We start from the raw sequence: 11834 nt of genomic DNA on the forward strand, positions 1-11834 counted from the left end.
AAAGAAAAGATTGAAATTAGGGGAAGGTGGACAAGTGAGGAGCATTGGGAGCCTACTCTCTTCTTGTACTGTCAATGGGTGGTCAACCATCTAATTTGAAGATTCAGCTCATGACAATCATGTACGATATTCTAAGATATTCTGCCCAAAAATCATGAATTCTTTAGCACGAGAGATTGATGATATGGCCCAATTAAAACTTGGCTTAATTAGAAGATGTGATTGATTGCCCGGATGGAAGCAAGATTCTACACATGTTATACAATGTGTTCTACCGACAATTTTCATGATGGATATAATGGCTTACAAGATTCAATTGCAACATTCGAAGTTCAAAGCCTATAAAAGAAAAAAAAAAAAAGCTCGTATAGAAATGGCGCTGTTGACAAAACGAGAAATGAGAGAAATTGTGATCAATTGAAAGGGTTTGGAGTCTATTTCTTTCGTAATATATAATATCAATTAAAATGTTATTCTCAAGATATAGCAATAGGGACAAATACCATTTGAAGATGCACAAGAAAACTATTGTACTTATCGAAAGCACATTTTTCTAGATGAAAGACAATAAGAAAAGGACCCTTTACAAACACCCAAGTTGTAGTGCATAATTTGGGCCAAGTTGTAGTGCATAATTTGGGGATTGAGTTGTGCCGGGCATACTAAGTAAGAGATCAGATATTGAAGGGATCTAATACTGACCGAATCTATAGTGGATAGATGTAAATGGAATATAGTTCAGCATGACAGAAACTTCAACGATTTTGGCTAGGAGGTATTTGTACTCTTGGCGTAACTAGTGGAATCTAACCTATTTGTGCTAATGGAATTGGAAGAAAGGACACATTTATATTTCAGGCATGCAATTTCTCCTTCTCTAAACTCTTTAATTTTCACTATTCATACTACTAGTTTGCACAATGCGAAACATAATTTTTATTGGGGGGGTTGGTTGTGCAAAACCAACTTGTATTTTCTTGAACAGACAATTTACCTCCTCTTAGATTCTTATTTTGACCCAACACATCACCTCGGTCACCAAAATTCTCACTTATTTAAACACGCTATTACATAGATAGAAGGAAAGCCATGTCTTTTTTTATTTTATTTTATTTTATTTAAATGGATACTCTATATACCTTTTCTAGAGACATGGTGTGAGTGAGGTTACATAAATTAAAGAAACCATTGGCAATCCTACCTCACCTCAGTTTGTCACCATGTCAAAAGCCTAGACCCGGTGAGGCTTCCCCTACAAGTTTGATGTTTAATATAACTTTTCGGAAACATATTCTATATACTCCAAGAAATATGATGAAAATTTGGTATATAATCTCCCTGAAAGGACATCCCATATATTCCAAGGAACATGATGAGAGTTTGGTGTACAAATCTCTCTCGTATTAGGGTACTGCAAAAGCATTTCTTTTCCTTTCGGTAATAGCAAAACCCATTAATTATTCGTGAAGGGAATACACGCGGGGGCATGGGGAACGGCTGGGGCCAGCAAAACTGGCTAATGCAGCGACATCTGGCGTAGACGTGTCGAGGGCTCGAGCCCCCTCCATATTTCTTACTATAAACAGAAAGTTAAGAGGAGGGCTGCGCAGTGACTGATACGGCATTTGACTCACGCTCGCTTGTGAGGGGACCCACTTCGCCCGCAAGGTGTCGATATAGCTTTGTCCGAGACTTGCAAGATCTTCTTTTGGCAACGAGAACATAAAAAAGAAGGAAGAAAACAGACATCCCACGACCCAGAAATCAGAGCTCCACCCTCTGCTGCTGGTTCGAGGAAAATTACAAGAAGTCGACGTTCTTCTCTTTCTTTCCTTTGCCCAGTGGAGAGGTCTTGGTCCAGTCCACGTTCTTGAGTGCAAAGGAGTGGAAGATTGGCTGGTTTGATCGACTCTTTGAGCCAAATGACATGTGGGCTCTACGTCCGATGGAGTGTCGAACATCTTAATCTCGTCTGAGAGCTTCTCATCGTCAGCTGTTCCTTGCTTTGCTCTGCAATAATACCATCTGATTTGAATCAGGTAAACCTCATGCAATATCTCTCCGCCCTTCTCTTCTCTCTTTTCTGAAGCTTCTGTTTTTCTTTACCCATTTTGCTTATTGCTTGATCTTCACTTGTTGTGTACTTAATATTAATCGTTTGTTAACTAATATAGCTTCCCGTGAAGGTGGAATCTAGGACTAGGAATTGATAGCAGCTGCTTGTGGAACTCGCTCTTTCTTTTCTCTCTAGATCACTTGGTTTTGTTGATTTGATCTCTAAATAATTAGGGGACTAATGGACATTTCTAAACGAGGAAAGTATCTTCTTGTTTTTTAAACGAGCGCGTATAATGTCTCGTTTTGGATGTGACGAACTAGTTATTTAATGGTTTAGATAAGACTAGATTTTCGATGTCAATTCTCGAACGGTTAAGATTATATGTGGACCACCTTTTGTCTCTATATCCACGCTTTCGAGGAGGAAACCCTTCTATATATTCTACGTATTTCCTTTCTTCTCCCACCTTTTGTTATATTCATGTGTGGTGCAATTGAGTTAGTGAGTCGTACGCAATTCTGTATTAGCAAAAGGAAAAAAATAAGAAAGTCATTTTCAAAATACAACGACCAAGTCATAGCAGCCAAATTTTCAGTTGTATATGTATACATCTTTAACTTACACGACCAAGTCATAGCAGCCAAGTTTATCTGTCATAGCTTGAAAGCCAATGTTGCTGATTATGTCTGATCTGAATGTTTGTGTCCGTGTGATTCGTACAAGAGCAAAATTTCTCGAGCACAGCACTAATATGTTTCGCCTAATGCACCAACAAAGACTGGATGAGTGAAAGTTTTGCTTATGGAAGTCCTTGTGCCTGTAAGGTTAGCCATTTTCTGGGTCAGGTCCTGTCTGAAAATGTTGAGATCATAAGACTCCTTTTCATTCCTTTTGAATATATATGACTTTTACAGATAACCTTACTCCGTTTGAGTTTTCATCATTCTGAGTACTTAAATTACAATGAGGGAATCCTGCAAATGTTAAGAAAGAGTATCTGGTGCTATATTAGATTTGAATAGGATTTCGACGGTTACTAGGACCCAGTCGACCCAAATATCGGTAATTCGTGCAGCTAGGAACTTTCTGTTAGTACTAAGTAAAGACTCGCTCCGGGAATTGTGTCTTTAAGAGAACTCAGAAAGTGCGGAAGTGTCATAACATGTGATTTCTTTTAATCCCACATGATCCTGACTGTTTCTTCAAATGTGAATAGTCCAGTCTAATATGATGAATCGAGTTATTGATGCATTTATGCTTCTGTTTGAGTTAGAAAACGAGCTCAAATTTCTCTGATAATGATCTGTCTCTTCGCTGAATTAATTGGTAGAGTTAAATTACCTGACAAACCTCGAAAGATCTCGGTTATTCCGGAATCATGTCTACCTTCTCAGCAACACTTACCTCTTCAGACAAACTCTTGTCTGTCATTCATTTACCATTCATTATCAATCAATAAATTTAAGAATCTGCCTTATTTTTCCATATGCTTTTTCTTTATTATGCAGGTATAAAAGGAAATCCAATTCAGATCGCAAGATGGTGGTTTCAGAGTCCGAAATCATTCGCCCGGAAGAGGTAGAAGTCCCAATTACAAATCGATCAACAGCCCAAGAGCCACCCATTCTCAACCCTCGGAAGGCAATCCTCGATTTACTCATTGACCCTTGATGAGTTCCAGCACGCACTCTGCGAGAGTGGCAAGAATTTTGGCTCCATGAACATGGATGAATTCCTCACCAGCATCTGGAATGCCGAAGAAAACCAAGCCATAAACACCTCTGGCAACAATAACATCACCAACAACGGCACAGAGATCGCGGATCAACATGTGTCCCTGGGTGACATGTCCACCCTGGGTGACACATCCACCAGCAAAGGCATAGCCAAGCAGCAGAGCCTACCCCGCCAAGGCTCACTCACTTTACCCGCTCCGCTGTGCCGGAAGACGGTGGACGAGGTGTGGTCCGAGATCCACAAGGGCCAGCAGAGCCAGCGGCAAAGCAACAACGTGCAGAATCCCGAGGACACCCCTCGCCAGCCGACTTTTGGAGAGATGACGTTGGAGGATTTCCTGATAAAGGCAGGGGTGGTTAGGGAACAGCATATGCCGCATCCGCAGCCAACTCAGCCACCGGAGCAGCCATTTGGGATGTACCCGAACAACCTGTCAATTGGGCCCGGTTTCGTCCCCAGGCCCATAATGGGAATGGGTGGAGCCGCTGCTAATGCAGTACCATACCAGCCAATGGCTGCTGCAATTGGAGAGCCATCAGTGTATCAGGCAAATGGGAAAAGGAATGGTGGATATGTGCCAGCACCAATGCCAGTAAGTTATGGTCAGAGGGTGGGGAACGGAAGTGGTGGCGGTGCGTATGGGGCAGGTCAGGCAATGGGGATGGGACTGCCGGTGAGTCCAGTGTCTTCAGATGGGATGTGTGGCGCACCAGTTGAGAATTCTGGAGGGCAATTTGGGATGGATATGGGGGGAGCTAGAGGAGGAAGGAAGAGGATAATTGACGGTCCAGTGGATAAAGTGGTGGAGAGGAGACAGAGGAGGATGATAAAGAATAGAGAATCGGCTGCGAGATCTAGAGCCAGGAAACAGGTACAAGTGCTCTATCAATTTGAAGTGCTCTGTTCATTGTGCTGTTTCCTGTCCTTCATTCTTAACATCTCCTTAACAGTTTGGGTACTGCCTCAAAATAATGAAGTGAATGCATCAGCTACAATGATTTAGTTTCTAAACTTCATATAGTGCGCTACAACCTTACACAGAAGAATGAAACATAGTGATGATTAATATTGACTAGTTCTAAATTATATGTGTTTGATGCTAGTTCTAAATTATATGTATTTGATGCTCTTGATGCTAGTATCAGGATTTGTAGTTGGCAAGTTGGCAAGTTGGCAAGTAGACAAGCGCTTGCTTCAATAGTATTTCAGAAGATTTTGTGTTGCGAAGTGTATGGTTTGATACCTGAATAAGGAATCATAAGGAATCATGAAAGGTTGACGAGACAGAATTATTATCTCATTTGATCATCCATAGATGTACTTGTTATTGGACTTTGGCTGGTTTAGTTCAAAAATCAAGAAGTTAGAATTGATCTAAAATCGTCTCCATTTTGGTAAAGGATTCACAAACTGAGAGGTTGTTTCGGAATGGAAATGCGTGTGCCAAATGCATAGTTGGGGGTTGAATGTGGTGACTCTGGTCGTTGATTGTTTGGCTACTGCATCACCTGGCATACATTCACACACTATATTGCCTGGTGATTGTCAAGATCTGACTTTGTACTCCCTGGCACTTGCTTATATGCTTGTGCAGGCTTATACAGTCGAACTAGAGGCGGAGTTAAACCAGTTAAAAGAAGAAAATGCCCAGCTTAAACAGGCACTGGTAATGCCAGCATCTATGGTACTTGCTTATATTGGGAATTGATCTATGTTGAGCTAATTCTGGTTCATTCTTTCCACGTGCTTTATACAGGCGGAGCTTGAGAAGAAGAGAAAGCAGCAGGTACTTGATGTTGTGATTTTAATTTGCTGCAGAACACACAATTTTCTGTAGGACAATGTATTCGGTCTTCTTTACATGTGAAGAATGACCTCAAGGAACCAAACGATGGGGACTGCTTGTATATGAGTCAGTTCTTGCATGATCATTTTTTCTTTTATTTTTGATTGTTTGTTCACTCATGTCGGTAGGATTGTTGCACAGTCTCTGGAAGAACTGAGGTTGAAAGCTCAAAGTCAAACCAGGGCATACAGAGCGAAGGAGAAACTGAAGATGATCAGGAGGAACCTGAGTTCCCCTTGTGAAGTGAATTGGTATTTCTTTCGAATTCGATCTCTGCTTATTCTGTTAGCCTCTTCTTTTTACTGAAAAGGCCGACCTTACCGTGTTCCAGATGAGTGAAACTTCTGCAGCAAATTGAGGATCTGAACAGGAAAGCTCTTGAAGAGTTGAGAGAAGGATCGCAACCGGGATAGTCAGCTGATGCCTAGAGGATAAGTTGGAACCCATGGTCTGTGGAAATACTTGGCCGTACAGTCATCATAAGGATGTATCAGTCGAAGGTGTCGACAGAATGTTTTTCTTTTTCGCTCTTCCCCTTTTTTCCTTCTTTTGGCCATAGTTATGAACCGAGAGTATGCATGATTTTCTAATTGATGTTGTGTAGTAGTTGTTAGTAAAAGAAATATGCAGATGAAAAGTTCTGGATTTGACAGTGCAATTTTGAGATGCTGATAAAGGAGAATTACATCATTGGTTATTAATTGTCATCTCAAGTCAAATTCTCACTTTCATTCAATTCCCATAAAAACCCAATCCGACGTCGGTGCCAATCGCTGTCCCGGTTTGTTATATTGTTCTGTTTCTTTTCTTAAGGGTGTGGTGGTGCTTTGCATTGCATTTTTGGATTTCAACATAATTGATATGAAAGCATGGTGCAAGAATGTAAGAACAGCTCGAGAGACATTGAATGACTTCTAGTATGTTTCATCAACCCACGAAAAGGTCCAACTTTAAGCAGAGGAGTTACAGATATTCTAAAACTCTTGAAAAGAGAAAGCTGTATGTAGTTGCGAGACAGATTTGTTCTTTACCTTCTTCGCAAGCACTCGGGCTTCTGGCTCGTTGCAAGCTTATATGGTGATGGCATTGACTGATTCGAACTTGAAGAACACCCAACATTGCCTTTGCTAGCTCTTTCTCAGACGCTTATAGATCATAGCCTCCTTAATCGTTCAGAGTCAGACCTGTCTCATTCATTTGAGTAGAAAATCGCAGGCTCGTGCACATCTACCATGAAATGTAGTCCTGGGAGCTGACGAGGTCGACTCCAAAGGAGAGCTGATGTCCCAAAGTCTAGGAGAGCTGGTCGGGAACCCAGTCGCCTTCAGGTTTAATGTCAAGTTTGCAGCATCAGCCAAGCGCTGCTCAAAGGCAGTTAGTAATTGCAATCCCAGCCATCAAATCCACTGGTAGTTCTATCAAGCTGCTCCATATTGTGATGACAGATTCGTATAACCGCTTGGCGATCGTCCATGCTCCAATCAGCTGAACCCAACATTCCACAATCATGGCCATCGGAGGCCCTAATACATCAGAAACACCAGTGTCAAAGGCCTCCTATCGTTAGGTGAGATCTTACCAATGCAAGCACTTGATCGTCTCTCCAGTCTTCCTTTGGTGAAGGATGGTCTGACATGTTTCAAACCAGAAATCTCAGAAACTATCCAGGACCACTGCCGTCGCTGCAATTGGTAGTATGATGCTGACAACAACTAGCACAGGATAATCATTTTGAAAAACCCATCTCCAGGTCATGGGGTTTAAAACAAAGAAGGGTGGGACTATCTGGCTAGTTGTCAAGTTACTAGAGGTCGTCCACAATTGAACTCTCAGGAACCATCTCTTCAATGATAGCACGGTCTAAGCTGTCGACACAGCTTTGTTCTGGCCACAGTACAAATGCAGAGAAGATTGTCCTCGAAACTTCAGATCTCACAAGAATGGCACATAGCCAATGAAAACTGAAAAGGGCACTTCCATGGGGGCCGGGCAAGAGGATGAGTGGCAAACATAATGAATTACCGCGATCCTATATTGCTCAGCATATAACTCATCAAAAGAAATAGCAACTTTGTTCACTATAGGACTGAAGAAACAAAAGAATGCAATATTTCTGAGGTCCTGTACCAACCAGAAATTAACTGAGACCTGAAAAATCAAAACTGATCTTCACATGTTATCTATTCAAACTCAAATTGAACCTCTACCTCCATATATTTTCTCATAAGAGGAATCATTGACGTGGTGAAATTGCCCAGCATACCAAGCTCTTTCTCTGTTTTGGCCTCTGATACACCCACGAAAATTTTCAATTTCTTCAATCTGGGGCATCTCTCGAGAAGTTCCGCCACCCATGCTGAGAAGCGGTTGCTAATTATGGTCCATCCAAGTTCAAGCGCAACCACATTCTCCAAGTTAGACGAACCCTGCAAACAGTGGGTTAAAACATCATCCCCGAGATCGTAACTCAAAGCTAGGTGGCTTAACCGAGGAAAGTAAACAGAGATCGTCTCCAAATCCATGGCTTCAACTTCTTCATCCAGTACAACACCCCATAGACGAAGCGTCCTCAACTTCAAAGATTTGGAGATCATCTGGTAAAATTTCGGCCACACGACCGTGAAGTTTGCGACATCCACAACCTCGAGATTTTCCATGCTTTCACTAATATCGAGATGTATAATACTAACATCATCCATCTTAAATACTCTTAATGCCCCTTTCCCAATCAGCTCAAAAACCTCAAGATTACAATCTCGAAGGTGCAAGCTCTGAAGGCTATCAGCCTCCAATAGAAACTTATCCAAGCTTATCGCTTCCACATGGATTTCTTTCAACGAGTGACTTGTCAACTCCATAGTCGCCTGTAATTCTGACATGGCGATATCTGGACTAACAAGAGCTAGTGACTCGATCTTTGGACAGATAGAAAGGAGGAGGCTCAAATCCCAGGCCGAGATGCTGACGAAGCTCAAAGAGAGCGATTTCAATTGAGGAAACTTCTGATAACTCAGCTCAATACCCGTGATAGAATTATGAGCCAACTTCAACACTTCGAGCTTCTGCCTTCCGCATTTCTCAAGAATATTGATGTTCGGATGCGTCCTCACGTTATAACACAGCTCACGCAAGGTCTCCTTGGTGTACATGAGCCAGGCGATCACAGGGGCGGCCGAAAACTCATCCGCATCCTCCATTGAGATGGTCAAACACCGCAGGCCTCGAGTCTGGAATATGGTCTGCGTAATGATGATCTCCAGCTCGGTCGTGTTGAAACCATGGTGCGTGGACAAATCATTGGAATCAAAGGAGAGCGCTCGAAGGTGCTTCTTCCAAGCCTCTCTCCATTTCTGGCAAGTCATGGAAGCAACCACGACATCTCTCGCAGCTTTGAGCTGCGATAGTATGTTCCCAATCACTTCAACAGGAGATCATCCATGTATGCAGGGCGGACAGGCGATTTCGCCGGCAGTGAAATAGAATAACCACCAGAACAAAGATTGCACCGTATTAAAGGGTCGTTCTTGCTGCAGCTTTTTCACCAAATATAAGATCTTTCTGCCGAATTCCGGTCCCAAGCTACGACCTTTTGAGCTCAGTGATAGGTTTAACGAGACAATACCGGAATTTTTCAGCAGAGCGACTAGAAGCCAACACCAATTCAGATGCCAGGAATGCTACAACCTGCATTTCCCGGACGACGATGGATCATCGGAATCAAAAGAATGCAAAACGAACAAGATCCCCCAAAAGCAATCAGACAAAAGGAAAAAGAAGCAAAGCCCAGAAAGGGATTTCGCAGTAACTCGAAGACCCAAAAGAAATTCGATCCCAAAACGGGGAGAAAACTCGAAGCCCCGACAGCCGCTCACCGGGAGAGCCGATCGGCGACGACCCCAGGACAGGATCAGGAACGAGCGCGAATCCGAACCGTCGCGAGCAAGGCGAGCATCCCTCGATCCCGAATCATCGATCCGAGCGACGGGTCGGGATCAGGCATCCCGACCGGGCGAAGGAATCGATCTGGGCCACCCTCTCATGATCCTTTGCTTGGATCGATGGACAGGGAATTGCTCGAAGCTTTACGCAGGCGCGGACGGAGTTTTTTTTTTATATTCGAACTCCAAGGACCGTGCCGACGGGACCAAGATCGTTTTTTTATATAAGAACAAACACTACATGCGGCGGAGGTGTATAAGACTAGGAGCGGACGAGGAACAGCGTGAGGTCGTTCTAGTCCCTATTTGCCAAAACAACAGCAGCTTTTCACGGCGGTGATCAGTGTGAAAAAGGTTACAGTGTTTTCCGTTCGGACGTGCTTTTGCCATTTTCACCGGCTGGAGGGATCCACTCATCCTACAGTGAAAGTCATCGGAAAAATCTCGAACCCATCACATACTTGTAAATTTTTATTTATATCAATTAATTTTTAAATATCTTCATATTTTGTCAATTGAATTATTACATTTAATATTAGTAAAAAATCATTAATATAAACGGTCGAGCGTCTTAGGTGGCACATCAATGACATGAATAATTTTTTTATAATATTATAATATCTTTTAATTAATTAATTAATTAATTTATTTATTTATTATAATCTTTTTCCTTTTTTTCCTTTTCTTCTCTTTTCCTCTCTTTTTTTCCCTTTTTCTTTGTCGGTTGGTGGCAAAGGTTGTCAGCCTCAGGCGTGGGCTAACCCCAAGCCTCAAGTGATGGACGCTCATGCTGGCCTTATGAGGACCGCTCTCATCAGATTAAGTGAAGGTCGCCCTCGCTTGGGCTAGCAAGGATTGTCCTCGCTTGCCAGCAACCTTCGTCAACTATTGACGAGGCTTGGCGATGGCCAACTAAATGAAAAGACTAAAAGAAAATAAAAAAGATAATGGAAAAGGAAAAAAAGAAACAAGTGTAGAAGGAAAGTAGTATAAAAGACAAAAAATGAAAAATAAAAATTAATAAAAAAATATTAAAAATATTAAAATATTATTAAAAATTATTCATATCGATGTTAGTTATACTACGTAAGATGGCCGATGTCCACATCAGCGATTTTCAGATAAAAATGGTTGGATACACTCTGCCATGACCCCGATTCTATCCCTAAGGTCACAAGCAACAAGAGTTATTTTCGCAACATCCCAAGCATGTTGCCGTCCCGTTTCTTTTTATCTTTTCATTAAGCACATATGGAAGCATTACAAACAACAAGTAACCAGGAAAACAATCATTTACAAACATACAATTACATTAGTTACATTTATTAACTCTTCTATCACGGGCCGTTATATTTACTACCATTACCTCTTCTATGCTCAAAAGGCCGGGGTAAATCTTAGTTTCTCTAGCAAGACTGCAACTCTTCCATGCGTATAATTTTGAAAAATAACGAGGTGAGTCATGAACTCTAAGTAAAACCCCTAATCCTCTACTAAAATGACAACGCGTTATAAAATCTAGCATGAATAGTACTCGTATTACAATATTGATGGTAGATTGATAGCAATATTACTGCTTCACCTCAACCACACATATGTATCCCTTGGTGTAACTTCCATGCATGCTTACCTTCGGGTTATCCATGAACACACCAAGTCAAGTAGTAATAAACATACTTGCATGCATAAAAGGTTTACTAACATACATCTTGGCTCAACTAGGGCATTACAGCTCAACCGAGGTATCTAGCTTCAAGCTAGGCATCATGGCTCAACCGGGAGAGAGAGGTGTGAGGAGGAGGAGGAGGTGTTCAAGCGAAGGAGGAAGAAGGGGAAAGTGGATGGCAAGGTGAAAAATGAGGAGAAGTTCTCCTATTTATATTACTTGGCACCATTATTACCGAGCCAAATGGTCCATTCTAAATTTTTGAAGTGGCCTGCCTATGGTTCCTAGGTGCCAAGTCTATTTGTCCAATGATTGCACCTAAAGAATGAGTTGGCAGAAGATCTCGTTTGCCAATCTAGCTTAGGTGTCATCGATAATGGCCCGCTTTTCGCCCTTTCATTGGACCACTTGTATCACTCATTTAATGAGCATTTAATGAAGCTTGAAGATATGGTTATCAAGATTGCCAACTCGGCGGTGCCTAGGTCTCTTAGGTTATTAATGAGGGCCTTAGGTATCGCTTTCCGATTGGGCCACATGTGCGCCATCTTTTTCTTGCCCATCAAAAATATTTTTAACTTCATCATA

The 11834-nt window shown here is 41.9% G+C and overlaps 2 protein-coding genes across 2 annotated transcripts; one reads left to right on the top strand and one right to left on the bottom strand.

The window, feature by feature from the left end:
* Positions 1–1721: 1721 nt before the first annotated feature.
* LOC120293240 (protein ABSCISIC ACID-INSENSITIVE 5) lies at positions 1722–5872 on the top strand (the record flags this gene model as incomplete). Its single annotated transcript, XM_039312257.1, is given in 6 exon segments — positions 1722–2039; positions 3568–3649; positions 3651–4667; positions 5391–5462; positions 5553–5582; positions 5771–5872. Coding segments are annotated over 5 exon segments (1272 nt in total), but the record flags the coding sequence as incomplete, so codon positions are not given.
* A 653-nt stretch (positions 5873–6525) lies between these two features.
* LOC120293246 (F-box/LRR-repeat protein At1g67190-like) lies at positions 6526–9672 on the bottom strand. Its single transcript, XM_039312263.1, has one exon. The coding sequence runs from the start codon at positions 9002–9004 to the stop codon at positions 7823–7825; it is 1182 nt and encodes a 393-aa protein (XP_039168197.1). The 5' UTR covers positions 9005–9672; the 3' UTR covers positions 6526–7822.
* Positions 9673–11834: the final 2162 nt, after the last annotated feature.

The sequence above is a fragment of the Eucalyptus grandis genome, chromosome 1, assembly GCF_016545825.1.
Source record: "Eucalyptus grandis isolate ANBG69807.140 chromosome 1, ASM1654582v1, whole genome shotgun sequence".
Taxonomy (NCBI): domain Eukaryota; kingdom Viridiplantae; phylum Streptophyta; class Magnoliopsida; order Myrtales; family Myrtaceae; genus Eucalyptus; species Eucalyptus grandis.